A 20,000-nucleotide genomic window follows, 5' to 3' on the forward strand; every position below is an offset into this window, starting at 1 on the left:
CACACACACACACACACACACACACACACACACACACACACACACACACACACACACACACACACACACTCACACACACACACACACACACTCACACTCTCACACTGATAGTAAACTGAGTCACCTGTGTGTTAATGCTCTTAACAAGTTAATGAGATTATTGACATGATCAAATGATGGCAATAATAGACCGTCTTAGCACATCAACGTTTAAACATACAGTATGTCACTTTATCTGTTCATTGTATAGCTCGTATCTGTTAGTTACTCAAGAAATGCCAGTGGCAGTGTAACAACACTGTGTGGTAGCAACAATATGAAATTTAGTGAAATGTAAAATGTGTGTGTGTGTGTGTGTGTGTGTCCTCAGATGGTGGAGGGCCTACTCAACTTCTGCTTCTACACCTTTGTGAATAAATCCCTGAGCGTTGAGTTCCCTGAGATGCTCGCCGAAATCATCAGCAACCAGCTACCAAAATTCAAAGACGGGAGTGTCAAGCCGCTCTTGTTTCATCAGAAGTGACTGCCTTAGACCGCGACACAATGCCTTAATAACCACCCAGCCCAGGCCAGCTAATACCTGTACACACACACACTTGTACACTTGCATACACACACACACACACACTTGCACACACACACACACACACACACACACACACACACACACACACACACACACACACACGTGTGCACTACAATGTCCACACTGCCCCGCCACCTGAAGGAGGCCTGTCCAGTTTCTCCCCCCTCTGTGATGAGAGCACAGGTGGAGGAGATGAGGCGTCTGTCTGTCTGTCTCTGGGAAGGGGGTTCAACTCTTCACTCCAGCAAGGTGAAACGAAGCTTTTACTAAAAACAAACAAAAAACAAAAAAAAGACAGATTAAAACCCCTTTAAACTTTTTTCTTTCTTTTAAATGCGCTTGCAAATCATGTCATACTCACACACATCATGTTCTATTGAAGAAGAAAAAAAAAAGAAAAAAGAATAGCTACATTTTAAGGAGAAACAAATACAGAAAGGAATATTATTTTTGTGCAAGGAATATTGATTTTATGCATGTACACATACTGCTGAAATGTTTACAGTGTATCAGTAACAAAAGGGAAGACGTGCCTTTTTTTCAGCTTTTGCAACTCTAACCTCAGACACTTGTGCTCCCCTGTCTGAGGTAAGTCAAATGCATACATCCCAGGTGTGTGTGTGTGTGTACAGTATGTGTGTGTATGTGTGTGTGTGTGTGTGTGTGCTACTCAGTCTTGCCATATGTTTTTTGTAAAACAGACATCTGCTCAGCCCTGGTATGCTATGTAGCAGGAGACTAATCCATGTACAGTACCGTGCACGAGAATCCCCCCGGGGGCAGTCATGTACTCCCACCAATCCCAGCCCAAACACCCTCACCCTTAAACCCCTCACCACCGACACCCTCCCATCCAGTCTTTGGCCTCAGGAACCAATCAGACGTTAGAACAGAGCCACTCGTCAGTGGCAGGCTGGCACCCTCCGACTCATCCGCGGGTAGTATACTAAAACATGCCGTGCCCAGGGGCAGGAAGGGGCAGATCCCACCTCTGCAGCCTGTGCTATGTATCTTGTAGCCCCCTCTAGTGTACTTCAGGTACACTGGGACCCCCCCAGAGGACAGGTGCAACTGTGAGGGCATTTGGGGGTTTAAAAAAAAAAAAAAAAGATTTGCGCATGAGGCGAGGAGTTGGCTGAAGGATTTGCTGCGATGTGTTGGCCAATGTGTCTAGGATGCGCTTTGCTTTGGCATGCATGACCGCACACACCCGTGTGAATCTTGTCTGTCAGCCTCCAGACTCGTGTTCAAGCCGTCCAGGAGAATCAGGTGCAGTGTGGGCCTGCTGGTGTCGCTAGGGAAGCTCGCTCCCCTTCTTCTCATAGCGTTTCTCGTCCCAGAATAGGAGCGTGTGTGTGTGTGTCCAAATGGGTGTGGACCTGAAAAAGATACATCTGCTACTGCCTTTTTTGAAAACTTCAACTTCATTCATTGATTGTCTGTGCACATACACACACACATAAACTTTGTTTCCTAAGGTGTGATGTGTTTTGAAAACTCGTTAAGTGTGTGACGTTTTAAAACTCTTGAGATGTAGAGATGGAACACACTATTCGTGAAGCCCACTTTTAGAAAATCATTTGTGCATTTTGTTTGTATCAGTGCCCACCAACGCACACACACACATAGACACCTGCACATACATCTCACCCTTTCAGCAGCTGTTCACCAATTGCAAAATCACCAGGTGCCAAATAACAGTTTTTAAACACTCTCATTACCTTAAGGATAAGATAGTATTCTGTTTTCTCAGTTTGCTTAATGTTGTACACAGAACTACACATACGGATGTATCCATAGGTACATTTTCATTCGGGGTTAATGTATGTGAGACAAACATGTTTTGTTTTTTTTTATTTCTTTTTTGTTTGTTTTCCTTTTCTTTTTTCTAGTTTTGGTTTCTCTCGTCTTGTTGAGACACACCAGCCAAGGTAAACAATGAACGTTAGCACACTTTGCACCAGTTCATCCGCACACATCTGGATAGTCACCGCTCATGGGGCAGAGTGTCATCCTTGCGAGCCTCCATGGTTGCTCTTCTCTGGTGCTTTCTCCTCAGCCTGTAAACCAGCGCACTCTTGACTTTTACCAGTTAACGCTTCTCGTTCCAGTGTGCTCAGTTAACTTATACCGAAACGCATTCACTTCACACCAGCTAACTACATGAGATAAGCCAAATATTCATGACATGCTTTTGGTACATTTTTTAATTATTTTTTTCTAAACGCAGCAATCATCATAACCCCCTACCACCCCAACACCATCCCCAAGCTACTGTTTGAGCTCCAGATTGGAGAACAATATATATATATATATATGCCCCTATCTACTCAACTGCCCCCAGCTACCCTCAGTGGTCTTGTCACAGCCTATTGAGTCAGAGGTGTCAGAAGCCTCTGTCTCTTGCTCTCTGGTGAAGGGCTGGCCCAGTGGTGAAATCCCAAGCTCTGTGTTCTAGGGGCTTGGCTAAGGTTTTGGTTCATCGGGCCTCTCAAAAGGGGGGGCAGTTGAAGAAATGGGCCATGTCACGACGATTGATTCCTCATCTCTGAGCATGCCCCTGGGATTGATGTCTGTGGGCTTTTCAGGAAGACTGTGTCAGTGTGTCAGGTTTTTTAAAAGGATGCTTCAGATTGCTCCTTATTTTTTGGTCAGGGATGACATTACCTCAGAGGGTACGTGAACAGTGTAGTTATGCCACCCCCCCACCCCCATTCGCCCACCCTTCGTCCTTCCCCACATGACATTGAGTTGCCATAACAACACAGAACATATCCCATTTCAGATTACACAGCATATTTTATGAGACAACAGTTTTGCAGGGACAGTTTGATGGATTCATGTTTTTATTTTTTTATTTCCTTCTCTCTTGCTAATTGTTCACCCACTTTAGGCCTTGAGAAAGGGAGTCCGAGAGCCATAGAATTCAGATGTATATTTAGGAAAACTATAAGCTTGTCAGCAATCTTGTTTTAAAGAAAGGAAAAAAAAAATATTTGACATGTCATTTGAAAATTAGATTGATCCTCTTTGATATAAATCATTTTACTATAATGAAAGTAATTTTAATACATAAGGAAGATAAGAAATATGTTTGGTTTATTGTTCTCTTTCGTTTGTGCTTTGGCAAAGATAGCTGTATTGCAAATGTACCTTGAAAAGTGTTAACCTGTGGTCTGACGTGTAAAGTAAGTGTACATTCTTTTAATCAATAGGAAAAAAAACTTTAAAGAGCGATCACTGTGTTTAGAAATAGTGAACAGGTGCAGGGAGGGGGAGAATGGGACTGGAGTATATTTTGTATGGTGCAACGGTGTGACCAAAGCAGAAAGGAGGTAAAAAAACAGAAGTATTTAAGCAGATTCATAAACAGTAGCATTTATTATCCAACTCTAGTACTTACCATCTTTTATACATCTTTTTTTTTTTTTTGTAAAGGTCTAGGCTTTGGTCTCTTGTATATTGCTGTGAAGATTTAAATTGTGTCTTGGGGAGAAATACAGAAAGAAAAGTAAGTGTGAACGTAATTAACAGAGCCTGAGAATTTGCACTACCCTAATAGTGGTCGGAAAGTCTATTTTGTACAAAATACATGCAAATATTATCTATAAAGTTTAAGGGCAGACCATATTTCACTGGTATACGGCTTTCAGTAAAGTCTGTTTTGTTTGTATTTCAGTTATGTAAATGTAATCCCATGTAAAGAATATCCAATGTCTATTTGTTTAAAAATAGTTTTGTATTACCTCTGTATCACACCTATGTAGTCTATGTCAATCTTTTCACCTATCGGATTAAATGTTGAACTAAAGTCACCTTCCTGTTCCAGATGTCTTGTTTTCTCCATCTCTTGTTGGTCCTCTTTAAAAGTTGGAATGTGAGCTGACTTCAAATTTCAAGTATCTATTGGCAGAACGTGTTTCATATTTCAAAAAGGAAACAAGAAATTCCTAGGTTTTTTTAAAATAGGTTACTGTTGTGCTCCTCACGCTGGTATACAGTACGAGTGGATTAGAGGAGACCAGACATTCACTATTAACCTTAAGACCGACAGTATATTCATCAGGTTAAAATACAGTAAATCACATATTATTAAGCATAAATTACTTAAAATGACATAAATGACAAGAATTTAAGTGCTTGAACAAAACATCACCCAGCTGTAGTTTATTCAAGATCGCTGAGGCAACAAACAGAAAAAAAACTCCTCAAGAGACCACTAGTTAAATCTCTCTGATTTTAATAGGAAACAAACTGCCCATCTGGCTCACAATTCCTGTACAGATATCATCTGATCTAAATGTATTAAGGCTCAAAAAGGACAGAAGATGAGGAAGCAACTTGAATGCTAAAAAAAATTAAGTTAGTATGCTACAATACAAAATATAAATTTTTATACTTAAAAAATTATACCTTATCAAATGTTATTTACAAGGTTAATACACTCCGAAAAAGGGGAAAGGAGCAGGGTCTCGTTTCAGAGAGGATTATAAATAGGTGACTTCTTTAGTACTACCAAAGAAGTTGATTCACATTAAACATGTTTGTTTGTTTCACAAATTTCCCCTTTTGATATTCCTGTTTATGAGAAAGCAAAAACACTTAATATTCATTGAAATGCGCTCCCAATAATATATATATATAAAACACATGTCCAGAAATGGTCCACCACCCTTTTTTTCCAGGATTGAATGTACTCACAGAGATTTACCTCAGTAGTTCTGAGTAAAAGAGGGAGAGAGAGAGAGAGATGAGAAGCAGTTGGGTGCACTGAAAGAACAGCTGGCGTGCACCGTCTCGTCTGGGGGAAAATCCCAGGCACGTCAGTGCCCACGTGGAAAAAACAGCCCCCTCTCTGTGAAAACGCCATTTGTGCCATCATTTGTCTAGAGGCTTTGCCTAGAGATCAATCAGTACTCCAAAAAGTTGTCTACCAAAGGAGAGAACAGCTGCAACTTTTGGTCCCAAAACTATTCTTCCCTTTTCCCTTTTTAAGTGGTCGTAAAAATATGTCAACAATGCTCAAAGCAACGGCAGTGCATTTCGGAAGAAAAAGAAAAAGATGTGGAATGATGAAGCCATAATGTGATACTATCAAACTACCCAATTCTCCCTTACAAATACATTATCACGCACACACACACACAATCTCTCTCTCTCCACTTTAACTCTTCCCCTGCTTACCCCTAAACACACACACACGCACACACACATAGAAGTCCTCGATTAACCTCCAATGCAAGAGATGTGGGCGGAGAGGATGGTTGGTGGGGGGGGGGGTTGGGGGCTTGCAGGTTGGAAGGTTCCATAAAGTTCCTCCCCAGCCTGCGCTGTGGGGGCGTGCAGTGCAATTGCCATCCTCTCAGTTTCCATGGCTACAGGAACTCCACGTAGTTCTCCGGGATCAGACCCGTCCGTCCGTCCAGCGTTCCCTCGAGCCAGCCAGGCTCCCGCGAAGGATGGACTAACGGGAGGGAACAGAGACAGAGAGAGCACAGGTATATCACACTCTGCCTTTTGGCCCATGTCCAAAGTGACTTGCAGTAATCCCCCCCACCCCAGGGAAATCTCTTAGTAGAGCCATCCGTGGTTCCAAGGGACAAAGTTCACCGACCTTTGCCCAGCGAACGCCATATTGTACCGGTTCGTCAGCAGGAGTAAACAACAGATATATTTCAGACTGTTTCCCCAGTAGCACAGATTAAACTCTACAAGTGCATGTTATCTTGAGTGGCCAGCCCTGCTGAAACAGTAGAATGAGAGCACCCTTGGAAACACTGACCATCTCATGTCGTTTTAACGTTAACATCCGTCTAGAGGCCAGTGAGACGGACATGACAAAGGTTGTTCCTTAGTGACACAAGTACTAAATGTCACAACCCGTGACTCATGTGCCACGCAGTGCCCCTATATAATATATGCTACATGTAGGCTTTCATATTCATACTTTATGACTCAACCAGAACAATGTAGAGGGAGTGTCAGGTCCCAGCAGGTACGTACAGTACGCTAAAGAGCATACAACCACCTCTTCATTGCTCAACATTTGCACTAGCAAATCTGCAACTTGGGCATGAGAACAGTCACATTGGCGTTTCAGCCAACTTGACCCTATTCTGGGCTTTCTGAACCGCCATATATCATTTTGTGCCTTTCCTTGAGGCCTCGCATCATATGGTTAGTGATGTGCTATTTCTGTGAATTCATTTCAGTATTGAGCGGCTGCCGTGCAGCACAGAACGTTTCAGTAAGACTCTCGTGGGTCTAAGAGGTTTTAATGTAACTCATTGTAAATGCCATCCTCATTAATCTTAATTACTTAGGAAATATGTTGAATGGACATGTGTGTTTTGAATAAAAATGAGACATTGACAAATTAAAAGACATTAAAGGTACACTATGCAGTATTTTTTGGCTACTGTAGAGCTCTCTCTAGAGTTATATAAATTATTTATATTTTACTCTACTGCTGTAAATAGCAAACTTCTCGTGACTTGTACCCCATGTACACAAAAAGAATAGAATAGAATATATACTTTTTTGATCCCGTGAGGGAAATTCAGTTCTCTGCATTTAACCCAATTTAACCGAATTAGTGAACACACAGCGTGGTGGACTGGTCGGGGATTGAACCGGCAACCCTCCAGTTACAAGCCCGATGCGCTAACCAGTACACCACGGCTGCCCCAATGCAAATACTTTTGTTGTGGAGATAAAGGAGTAACAACAGACACTCTCTATATCTGCTGACAAGGTAATGTTTCTTGATTCTCGTGAAATTTGCCTTTGTAAAGGTTATCCTAAGGTTAAAATCTTGCATAGTGTACCTCTATTCAAAATCACTCTGCTTTGGTCGTAGTTGGATGTGCACATTCCCGAGTTTTCCTGGAAAACACTCACCGTTGTCAAAGATGGTCCCTGCAATGAAGGAGAGTTCCGAATCATGCTCGGCCTTGCATGCGTAGAGGGCTCGTGCCTTTCGCTGTGCGCTGCTGAAACATCGAAAGGTAAGGCCAGTAAGACTTTTACGATAAGCCATTAAAACCCAACAACAGAAAAATGGTCAGACGTCAATGACGTCAACTGGTTAAATGTGTTGTACTTCTTGTTTTTGTATACAGTGTGTACAGTGTTCTGTAAAGAACATTTTAAAGTATTTTCTAAAAAAAAAAAAAACTACTGTTTATCTACTCAAAACTGTGGAATGAGAACCAAAATACAAATTTTAAACCAGTTTTGCCAGCCACAAGAGTCATGTTCTGATGTGTTTCTATAAAGGTCAGTGGATTATATAAGTGTGCTAACGGCACATAACGTCACGGAAATGACTAGGGAACTACTGGATCGCTGTAGAAAAATATATTTAACTTTTTTCTCAATGAAGATATGACAAATTTGTCATATGTATAAATGAATATAATGTATAAATGTATGAATATAATCACCATCACCATAATCACCAATCATCATGTATGAATATAATCTGAGACATCTAGCAACTTGGCAGCAAATAGTTACGTGGTGATTGTGCCACAGCTGTTACTCTGACGAGGAACATTTACAGTCTTGCTTCTCTGTTTTTTTTCCTCTCAAAGGCCATGTTTACAGCATGGCACACAGGCAACCAGCCCTTTATAGACCACCTGAGCCCAATTTAGGCACTGATGTCATGAAAACGTTCCAACTGCAAGGCTTTCCAGGAACAGAGCTGAGAACCACAGCGGAGAAAAACAAAACAAAAACGCTGACAGTTGGGATGTCTACATTTGAATGTGTGTCTTGTTTTGCGTTTGATACTGGTTGCTTGGCCCTGACTGAGAAAATGAGCAGCAGGTGTGTGATATGCAAAAACGAGGCACAGTGGAATGCTGGTACAGTACGGCGCTCAAAAGCAAGGCATTGTGGGTAGCCTGCGGAGGCGATGTGGGTGGTAGCTGGGAGCTGGCAATGACACAGACCTGAGAGGGGAGGAGTCTGCTGATGAGGAGGCGGGCTGAGGACTGGAGGGGGCGGAGAACATCGGCCAGGAGGGAGAGCGAGGAGAGGTGGGGCTAGGGGATACCGGACTAGTACACACACACACACAAATACACACAAACACACACACACACACAACTTTAATAACAGGTCAGAAGCACAAACACACAGTCACTACTTAGGAATGTAATCGCACACACATCAACTGACTAGTTTCAAAACATAGAAAGGCAGTCTGGAGGATAAAATTGTGCATGTCTTAAGTCTTGGGTTTTACAAAGATGTTTTAAAGTGTTTTAAAATGATGCTGTTACATAATACCCATGGTACCACTAATTATGTACTCTCTAAATACAGTATGATTAAATGCTTATGACATGCAGAATAGTCAGAGCTCCCTAAGATCATATACACTTCGTATCCATAACCAAGTAAAGAACACTCTACCTTGTTGGAACACTTGCACGGCTCTTGGAATTAAACCTACAGAAATGAGAGGGAGTAAGGTGAGTAGTGGAAAATTACATGATATTATTTCATATTATATTCTAATTACACCATTATAAGTGAACCTGGTAATTCAAACCAATTGCTATCCTGTCAATACCCAGTTAAAGGCAGGTAATTCAACTCTTTGAATGTATAAACTGATATAAAAAAAAAAAATAAAAAAAAAAAAGACAAAATGGTGCATTTTACATTCCACAGTCACAGCCAGCGAGGATAACCCAACACCTAGCACGAGTGGCTCCAGTGATTGTGCCACTGCACAGATATCCCCTCGCCCTGCCAAAGTCACGGCCGGCCCAAACTCCGGCTCCCTCGGCACAGAATCAATACAGACGGAGCGATAAGGTGATTGTGTCAGCAGTCAGCAACTTCTGCAAGTACACCGAGTGCCGCCGGGGAGGGAAAAAAGGCTCTCCGCTGAGCCTGACCACTCGTTCACACTCCCACGGGACCACATGGGAGCCACAGCATTTCTGCCATCCACGGGACGGTACAGACACCACATCAACGATATCCGATAAAAAAAGATCTATATTTTTAAAAGAAGTTAACTATTGGCATCTGCAGATGTGAAAACTTCTGCCAATGTTCCTGGCCAATGATGTCTCCGACAAGCATCATACAAAACTGTGTACAAAAACACACAAAACACTGAAAATTATCTAAAGAAATGTGTCTCTTTCACCTACATCCTGTTCATAGGGTTTAAAGTACTGATTGTGCAGCAGGCAGAAACACATGTACACAAACTTAGTTGTGCAATGTTGTCAATGTGAATATAATCATTCTTTTTACACCTATTAGCCCAATTGCTATAACTTTTTTATCCATTCATAATAAATGTATAAAGTTCAAGAACCTTCACCTTATAATACACATACACAGACACATAATGCAAGTAAGCATTGAGTGTCCACATTTGTGACACCTCCAAGTGGGCAGGTCAATGCTAATTGAGAAAGTAGTCAATTTCGCATTGAACCCAAGAAGAAGTATGTCTACTCTCTAAAACGTCTCAAAAATGCAATACTCTGAAAATCTCTTACACACTAATTCTGCTTATCAGTTGTTCTACGCCATACACATCCAAAAAAGCCACAATAAACAGTAATGAGAAAAAATAAACATTATAAACAAGAAAGTAGCATTCACCCATAATCCCTAACTGCTGTAGGACTACAGTATAACTTAACCATTTTATGTTTAGCCCACATATCATTGAGTTGACTTCAAGACACTGTCAAGTTGAAATCACTTTTTTAAAAAAAAGCAAAATACTGTAGGTTGAAATAAGTACTGTAGGTCAGAGGAGTCATCATAACTCATAACCCATTCCTATCTGTCCAATCACCAAAGGGCTGCTGGCCACTATACACCAACACCTGTGTGTGTGTGTGTGTGTGTGTGTGTGTGTGTGTGTGTGTGTGTGTGTGTGTGTGTACGTGACATGTACTCTCATACAAGTGCAAATATATTGCTATTGCACAGTACGTATCCTTTTCTGTCAGCATGTCTACAAGTTTCTTTTTAAGACCAGTGTGAGGTTGTGGTCACTCTCCGAGCCATATGCCGTTGAAAAAGAGCTCCTCTCCACACCACTTGATTTGCCCTTTGGCTACTGGTACTCAATTGGCCCTTGGTTTCCTAGCCGCTGTCCAATCAATCTCTACCAAATTATTCGATTATGGACCAGCCATGCCCTGGGAGGACTTAGGTCTGTCAGCACTTACTGATGACCTCACAGTCACAAGCCTCATACAGTACATCTTCTTTCTCTCTCTCAGATCCAGATTCAGATTCAGATTCAAATTCAAAGTGCTTTATTGGCATGACAAGGGGTACTCATATTGCCAAAGCAATCAGAACAGAAAGTAGTACAATAGCTCTCTCTCTCTCTCTCTCTCTCTCTCTCTATCACACACACACACACACACAAAAGTACATTTAACACAAATAATTGAATATTGCCCTTCATGTTTTAGAAGTAATAATTACCACTAGATTCAAAAAAAAAAATCTCTGATTTATGAATTTGTGCAAAAGATGACACAAATGAACTTTTCAACCACACACCTGCAACAACACAACTCTTTTCCATGTTTGGATAGACCAAGACATTACACATATCTGTAAACCTATGGCCCACTTGTTAGCAGACAATCACGTGCCAGAAACAGTTAATTTCAGGAAGCTCTGGCACAGCTAACCATTAGGCTACCTGACGAGCTACTTTATGGAATGCAAAAATGTGCATTGTTTGACTCTGCATTCCACTTCACTCCACTTCATTTGCATTAGTGCCAATACTGCTATGTATGGGGTCAGGCATTAGCACAGCACCGGTAATATGCTGCTGAATATGAAAAGCATGTGAAGGCCAGCAAACGCATTAGCCTACACAGTAATTTGGACATTCCTTTGTTGTTGTTTTTGGTGAGTTATCAGAGAGTGCTGTGCGTGTGACGTTACCACCATGTAAACGTTCTAGCAGATTCCAGCTTAGCGAGCATCAAAGCCCGCGCGGCCGTGGATGCTGCCGCTCTGTAAGGTCACGCTGGATGATTTGCGAGGCCGCTGTGCGTGACTGAGACAGATCTCTGTTTACCACGCCCCAGCGCTGCGCTCACTTCAGACCCAGCGTCCCCGCCAGTAAGTGACCACAAATCATGGCCACTCAGCTCGACTGGCTGTCCCCCCCCCCTGCTGTGTCCAGCATGGTCATGATGGGACATATGCTGCTCTTTCAAAACGGTCATGGCCACGGTCTGCGGCTCGTCAGTTCACACCTGGGAGACTTCACACGAACACCGATCCCACGTGCATTGACTTGCAAATGTGTGCATCCAAAAATACTTCTTGTTTCTGCTTGCATGTTTTCATGTACAGTATATTCATATACTGTATACTGTACCTGCTAATTTGCAATGGTCATAAAGAGTACAAAAGAGGACAAAACCCTAAATCTTCAACTAGGCTATTTTGTGTTTTCATTTGTTTCCAGCTGAGTGACAAGATGTATGACTTGGTGTAAGATTTCAATCAAAAAATTCCTCAATGCATGCTGGGGATTGTGTGCATTATGTTCTATACAATAGATAGGGACATAAAGAGACCATTACGCAGAGAGAGAGAGAGAGAGAGAGAGAGAGGGAAAGAGGGAGAGCAACTGTAAGAAGAGAGATGTGGGAGAAGGACAGAGAGAGCCAAAGGGAGGGGGATGGGTAGGAGGGAGAGAGAGAGAGAAAGAGCGAAAGAGAAAGAGAGCGAAAGAGAGAGGGAGAGAGGGAGAGAGAGTGAAAGAGAGAGGGAGAGAGAGAGAGTGAAAGAGAGAGAGTGAGAGAGCGCTCTCTCCCCCAGAGACTGTAGTTGAGCATGCTCTGACTCGCCCTGCAGTGATTAATGCTTCTCTGTGAGACGACCAGTAGAAAAAAATATTTCAGTGACAGAGTTTTCCAGGAAAACCATTTCAGGCTTGAGTCACTGGGGAAGTTTTAGACTTTTTTTCACCCCTCTTCTTCTGGTGCGTGTGTGTACGTGAGAGAGAGGGGGGGAGAGAGAGAGAGAGAGAGAGAGAGAGAGAGAGAGAGAGAGAGGGAGAGAGAGAAGAGAGAGAGAGTGTACTGTATTTCTGTAGCATGGCCGCTACTTATGTAAGAGGCATGTCAGAACTGTTTTTCTCAAAGAGGGGAATGGGAAGCTCGCACCCCTGCTAGAGGTAGTCAGAGGGTTTAAGGACAAGATCAGAGAGATCGGGTCCTAAGATGACCTCCCATAAGCCACAGCTTCACAGGGGGACGGGGTCAGAGGGCACAGCCCTGAACCACAGTGTCCCCCCCGTCCCCCTCACCCCCCTCACATCCCCAGTTCATGGCAAGTTTACATTTGGACACTTCCTGGCCTTTGATGTAAGCTGCATGGGGGGTACATTATGTGGTATGGGGGGTGGAGGGCTTGCCTGGCGGCGGTTGGAGCTCCAGCCTCACGAGGTGGGGTGAAATCATTGGGGGGGGGGGGGGGGGGGGGGGCAGTTAATATGGTGTTAATATGGTTTTGTTTCTTTTAACTTGCATAAAACACTGTCCTGTGGCTTATACACAATGCGGCTTATATGCAGGAAATGACTGTAGTGAGGGGGACTGTTCCACTTGACCTCTGTGTTGCTGTTGGTCTGTTCCTCTCCTAAAGGTGCAGCTCTGGAACACTCGTGAGCAGCAGCCAGAGCAGCAGGATGCGTATTTTTCTACCCATAATTCCTTAGGCTACACTAGTCGCATGACTGGGCAACCCTGCTGGGAGCCTATAGGGCCTGAAGAGGAGCGACGTTAATGAGGACTAAGAGCTCTGCGCCGCCAAATGTGTTTTTGACCAGAAGCTTAACGAGACGGAGGACCCACCAGGAGTCCTGTCCTTATAGCACCCCAGGCCGTTAGTGGACTGCTCGCTGCATTTTAATAAGCCATGTACACACTCAGGATAAGACATGCCATGAGGGAATTCTGCTGATGTAGTCTTTCTGTCAGTCTTTTGATGTGGTTTCTAATCTCACGTCAAGCTTGTGATGAGACAATATATCATAAGACTGAGAAATACCATTTAGCAAGAATGTAAGCAGCATTGAGCACTGCCAAGCTGGCAAACTCATGTGCGGTTTGACTTTTCATGTCTTTACCCCATTGCCTGCGGTAACTGAGATGCAGAAGCCCTAGAGGCTGTGGTACAAGGAAGCTGCATTGCCCCAGAAGTGAAAACAGGGTACACAGCATTCCCTCGATCGCAGGTTCAAAGATTCTAGCCATCCAGTGATTTGTGGCTGTGCTATTTGGCTCAGTCATTCGTGGGAAAAATGTGCGGAACAAAGCAAACCTGCTCACTCATACATGTATGCCACATGTTAACCACATTCTTCCTCATTTTGCTCCCTAATGACGAAGGATTATACGTGAGAATGGAGGACATTTTTGCCGCCTTGAAATCCTAAATGAACTTAAACCTTCATGTTCAAGTTGACACAGCCTACTTTCAAGTGGATACAGAATCAGATCTTAGGGGGCCTAGCACCGAAGGTGAAGGACCCCATTATTTTTCTGTTTTCTTGTTATTATTACGCTTCTGTCATTGAAGTCTATGGCAGCCCATCTGGTAAAAAGTTGTGAGATTTGGCACACTGATTGGGGATAGTCCCATGCAGGGCTGTACACTGCGAGCACCTCGTCGCAAATGCAAGGAAATATATTGCTAATTGAAAATATGAAATGGGAGCACAGGTGCGAGTACTGAATTCAACCCTTTTATTCGCATTTTGCTCCTAAAAATCCACACCAAGTGGATCAAAGTAGGCTATAGGCCAGTACAATTTTCGCGCATCTGTAGGCTATACAAATTTCATAGTTGACAACTCTAACGCTCCTGGCTGGAAACTCACGCTTTCAGCATCAACCTCGCTGTCTCTCACACACGCAAGAAATGTCACTCCAAAACCATTCTTCTTTTTCTTCAATCTGTTCGTTATCAGTTGGTGACTTTGTAGCGATTAGCCTACCGTTGAAACGGCAAAGCATGATAAGCCTACAATTACCGTGTTCATTTCAAATATTATTATTATCACGGTTGATAAACACGGTGTGGAAACCGTGTTAGCTTCACCCCAGCCTGCATTTGACATAGGCCTGGTTGACTTCTATGAGAGAAATCCGACTAATTCTGTTGTCTAAATGATGGATTTAACCACGATTTGGTGTAGGCTGCTTTAAAAAGGCGGAACATTTTCATTGCAAATGTGCGCATCATATAGCCACTCTGCGTCTTTGTATGGAGGTTATAACATACATTCACATTAATTCCATTCCACTAACGTTATCAGGAGAATACCGTAACGTTTTATTTTGAGCTCTGGTTGTCACTCATTGGATATAACAGATATAGCCTACCAAACTCCAAGACGAGTCATGGTAGAGTAAGTTAAGCACCCAGCCAATTAAACATGACCAAGGAAAAAGTGACAACTCAAGATGCCATGCCATGGTAGGCTACCTAAATCATAGAAGTTAACGTTACCGGACAGTGGACACTCATCTTTTCTATTACACCAGAAATATTTGTCTTTACCTTTGTTCGTTTTTTGAACATTTAAGTTATTTAATGAAAACATGATGTATCCTTGAACTATGCTTGACTCTTTTCCTAAAACCGAATGAAACCTAATTATGTTCACGTACATCTTAAAGTGACAGGCACTCAATTAGACCTACACACCACCCCTGTCCCCTGTAATATCATTACAGTGTAATCAATATGAAGTATTCAGTTTACTGAATATTATAAGCTATAAGTAATTATGCAGATCCTAAAATGCTATAAATTGATAACAAAATGTATACAAATTCTGAATTCAAAATATGAAATAGAAACAAGACAAGCCATTTTCTGTGTGTGTAGGGTTTGAGCAGAGACTATGATTGCCACTGCTGTGAATGATCTGTATCCTGCTTAAGGCAAGAAGGTTTTCAAGGAAATTTCATAGTGCTCCTAAATTTTTTTCTGTGCTCCTAAACTTTTTCATTTAGGAGCACCTGTGCTCCTAGTGAAAAAGCTTAGCGTACAGCCCTGGTCCCATGATTCATTTCACAACGTTTCATGCCGGCACCTCGAGCACTCTAGTGCCACCAACAGGCCAACATCAGATGTGCGTTCACACAACTTTTGATCTGTTTGCTGTTTACCCATTTTCAAAAATGAGGTATTGCTGGACTCCTTGGACCAAGCCGAGTTCAACACACCCTATGATGTCAATTTCCGCTCTGAAGGATATTCCACCATATTGGATTTTTATCAAAAACTACAAAGTTTTCACAGGTCACGTATTTTGTCTGATCTTCACCAAATTTGACACAGATCATCTTCAGCCCATGCCTTATACATGCTTTATCACTACATTTCTACGGCAATTGTCCAAAGTGTTCACCTCTACCAGCCAATCAAAATTAGTGCTGAGGCTGCCAAACAGGAAGTGAGTTCATATCTCAGCAACCCTTTCACTATCAAAACCAAACTTGGTATATGGACTAAGGACCCAATTAGAAGGACACTCAACATTGTTGGTGACCTTTCACCTCTAGTAGGCACTGCAATTAGCAAAAATACATTTTGGCCTGTAGCTGTTGAGCTGTCATGTACTTCCGCTCAATTTCTTTCCCTACAGTACTCCGTCTGGAATAGCTTGATCCACCTAATTTATTCCAGCAAGAGCACCTCTGACCAACCAGCGAACAGAGGGCATTCCTGAGAGTGGTTACATTTAAGTTGCAAGCCTATCGTTATTGTTGTGTCCCCTGTGGTTAACATACTTCATTACCAAACGTTAATGATTGAACTCCAATGATTTCAAACTTCAGACAAGCGTCCACCAACCAGGAGATAAGCGATTTTCTAGGCCAGACTCTATGCAAAGTCAGAGAGTCAAGGTCTCCAGGCTAGCTGTTAATGTGTTTGGAATTACTAGTGGTGTCTATATTGTGGGAGGTCCTTAGGCCAACATAGGCCAACTTGTGACATCAAAGTAATTCAGCTGCGATATTGAATTTAATCAAAAACACTAAGAAGTTTTCACAGGTCACACATTTATTCTGATCTTCACCAAAACTGGCACAGACCATGTCAGTCCAAAGTCCAAACTTGGTATAGGGACTTTGTACCTGATTATGAGGACACAATAGGAAATTGGCATCATTTGGCCTCAATGGGGGCACTGCAATACAGGAAGTGAACTCATATTTAATCAACAATGTGATGTCTAAAGTTCAGACTTGTTACTGGAACTTGGTAGGCCTACCTGATTTTTGAGGACATAATAGGAAATTGGAATCACTTGGCCTCTTTGGGGTGTACTGCAATTCAGGAAGTGAGCTCATATCTTAGCAACGCTTGGCACTTAAGCCAAACTTGGTACAAGGACTTGGTCATTGTCATCAAAAACCTTTTTCCAGTCAAAACCTCTGTGTTCAGCATCACAATACCATTCAGTGACCACAGTATCCCTGTTTAGAGTTAGAGTGTAAACTTGCAAATGGGAGAATGAGAGTGCGACACCGAGAGCTGGCGATCGAAAGCAGGCGATCGACCGTTTCGGTCACTCACAGCGAGTTGGGCCGGCTCTGTCTCATCAGCAGGACACCGTCGAGGTCCATGTCTCCCGCGGGGAGGCTGTTGAGGCGGGTCCAGACGGGCGTGTGTGTGGCCGCGTGCGGGCTCGGGTGAGCTATGGTGAGAGACCCGGGGTGAGAGCTGTTGCAGTTGGCCGACAGAGGGGTGCTGAGGGTGTCCGAGTTGAGCACCACACTCGACCTCTTCTCTGCTGGACAGAAGGAACAACGTCAGAGGACAGTGATTAGGGCCGTAGGACTGTGCTGCGTTTCATTTCAGTCCAGGTCATCTGCATCAGGTCAGACTGCCAGGAAGACTGGCTCTTCACTCATGTTTCTCTATCAGTGTGCGAGTGGTTGTGTGTGTGTGTGTGTGTGTGTGTGTGTGTGTGTGTGTGTGTGTGTGTGTGTGTGTGTGTGTAGTGTGTGTTTCCTCATCTTCTTCCTCTCAAGTATAACTGTGTCTGTGTAACAGAGCACCTTCTCTAGTCTCTAGTGTTTTTGTTGTTGGTGTGTGTGTGTGTCAGATAGAGAGAGAGAGAGAGAGAGAGAGAGAGAGAGAGTGTGTGTGTGTGTGTGTGTGTGTGTGTGTGTGTGTGTAGGTCACCTCTCTCCTGCGCATTGCTGGGTGTGTGGAACAGCGTGAGGGGCCTCTCGCTGCAGGACGGCGCCTTGCTCTCCGTACTGCGCCTCCTCACGGCATGGTCGTTGCTGTTGGCCGGACCTCCTCCTCCTCCTCCTCCTCCTCCTCCTCCTCCTCCTCCAACGCCGGCCGCCGGCGACTCTCTGAAGATCTGTGAGGAGACGCAGACGAGAGGAGATCTCGTCACTCTGCCCCAGACTATGATAAGAATGCTGCTAGACTAAACCAGAGTGGCCCAAGATGGAGTAGGACTGACCGGGACATCATCAAGCTTTGATAGCGTTACGCAAGTCCATATGGTCTGTTTTGGCCACATTTTATATCAAGAATTCGTTGTATACTTTATGTGAAGTGTTCCGTTGTAAAACTCTATATCAAGTGTCCTTTGTGTACTCTATATGAAGTGCCCTGTTCATCAAATTATCTCTGTGTATGCCATAAATAATTAATCAGTAAATATATTCTCCTGTTTGCGTTTGAGCATGTCAAATGATGCATACTTTGGGTTAAGGTTAGAGTTTAGGAGATGTATGCGTATCAGTTCAGAGGTAAACAGTATTATACTGTACGTTACTTAACTTTGCTTCATTCTATTCTATGTGAATAGTACTTATTGCTGCATTATCACGTTCTGGTCACACTGTACCTTGACCGTTCCCTTTTGTTGTAAGTCGCTTTGGACAAAAAACTGAATGACTACATGGACATTTTCTTACATAAGTACACTAAACTGAGGGCATTTGGTTTGTGTCCTAGCATGAGCTTGAGAGTAGTACAGTTTCTGCAGTATAGTACTCATAGCACAACTACATACTATTGCACTCATTGATGTTGTTGTTAGAATTGCTCTTAAAAGCTTCAATGTTTTTACCATGTTGTAAGTCGCTTTGGTTAAAAAGCATCAGCCAAATGTAATGTAATGTAATGTAATGTAGTACTGGGTTTTGCTCTTCCCCAGAGTCACTGTCTGCTCTAGGCTGCCTGCCCAAACAAACAGAGGGCATTTTAGTGAAAAGTGGACTCGGTTTGTATCCTAGCGAGAGGCCCAGGAGTACCGTAGTCCACACTCTGTAGTGCTGGGTTTGCTCTTCCCCGGAGTCACTGTCTGCTTTGGGCTGCCTGCCGCATCCATCCCCAGTCTGGCCAGCGCCCATTCATCATGTGTCTGCTGCCCACTGTCTCTCTCGCTCCACCAAACAGCCCTGCCTGGCAGCGTAGCGTAGCGCGTAGCGTAGCACGGCGCAGCGCGGCATGGTGCTGAAAAAGGCTCTTATGTAACACGGCCGTCTGCCTTCCGCTTTTTTCTCTCTTTTTTCCCTCTCTCAGGCTTCACTGACATGGCGCTGATTTTGACGACGTGCAGGGAGACAGCAGCTGCGTGTGTCAGTGTGTGTACGTGTGTGTGCGTGTGTGTGTGTGTGTGTGTGTGTGTGTGCGTGTGTGTGTGTGTGTGTGCGTGTGTGTGTGTGTATATGTGTGTGCGTGTTTGAGTGTATATATGTGTGTGTGTGTGTGTGTGTGTTAGTGTGAGAAAGAAAGGGAGAAAGAGGATGTATATATATATGTATGTGTGTGTGTGTGTGTGTGTGTGTGTGTATTACTGAGGATCATCTGAGGTGAGCCTAAACCCTCCCCTCGGCTGGTCATGTGATGCAGGGGTCACAGTGCAGAGTCGACACTGGGCTGCTTTGGCAGCGAGTTGCCATAGCGACCGCACTAAGCACCTTGGCCTTCAAGGCATGGCTAACAAGGCATACATGATGGGAGAGAGAAAGAGAGAAAGGGAGAGAGAAAGAGAGAGAGAAACAAATGATAGAGAGACAGCAGAGGGAGAGAGGAGAGCAGAGGGAGAGAAATGAAAGATACTGTGCAAAAGGAGAGAGAAAGAGAGATGAGGGAAGAGATGGAAAAACAGGAGATAACAGAGAGAAAAGAAGAACAACAGAAACTGATATCAAGAGAAAAGAGAAACAGAAGGAGGAATAGAGAGACCATGGAGAGAGAGAAAAAGAGAGAGAGAAAAAGAGAGGACATGAGCGGGGTGAGAGCCCTAGCGAGGTGCTGAGCTCTGACGTCCCTCCCTGTGCTCACTGTCAAGCACACAGACGGGGTCTCCGGCCTCGATCTGAGGGGACGGACGACTAAA

At 43.5% G+C, this 20,000-nt stretch overlaps 2 protein-coding genes across 2 annotated transcripts in view; one reads left to right on the forward strand and one right to left on the reverse strand.

The window, feature by feature from the left end:
• LOC134080524 (glucocorticoid receptor-like) overlaps window positions 1-4,401 on the forward strand; it is a 54,841-nt gene extending 50,440 nt beyond the window's left edge. Inside the window, exon 10 of the mRNA XM_062537021.1 lies at window positions 371-4,401. Within this exon, the coding sequence (XP_062393005.1) occupies window positions 371-523 (153 nt within the window). The 3' untranslated portion in view covers window positions 524-4,401. The remainder of the gene's footprint in view (window positions 1-370) is intronic.
• A 334-nt stretch (window positions 4,402-4,735) lies between these two features.
• LOC134080525 (rho GTPase-activating protein 26-like) overlaps window positions 4,736-20,000 on the reverse strand; it is a 65,918-nt gene continuing 50,653 nt past the window's right edge. Inside the window, exons 19-24 of the mRNA XM_062537022.1 lie at window positions 17,819-17,944; window positions 17,207-17,423; window positions 9,011-9,046; window positions 8,545-8,652; window positions 7,487-7,578; window positions 4,736-6,050 (exon numbers count right to left, since the gene is read on the reverse strand). Coding sequence (XP_062393006.1) covers window positions 5,962-6,050; window positions 7,487-7,578; window positions 8,545-8,652; window positions 9,011-9,046; window positions 17,207-17,423; window positions 17,819-17,944 — 668 coding nt within the window. The 3' untranslated portion in view covers window positions 4,736-5,961. The remainder of the gene's footprint in view (window positions 6,051-7,486; window positions 7,579-8,544; window positions 8,653-9,010; window positions 9,047-17,206; window positions 17,424-17,818; window positions 17,945-20,000) is intronic.

This window comes from Sardina pilchardus, chromosome 5, assembly GCF_963854185.1.
Source record: "Sardina pilchardus chromosome 5, fSarPil1.1, whole genome shotgun sequence".
Taxonomy (NCBI): domain Eukaryota; kingdom Metazoa; phylum Chordata; class Actinopteri; order Clupeiformes; family Clupeidae; genus Sardina; species Sardina pilchardus.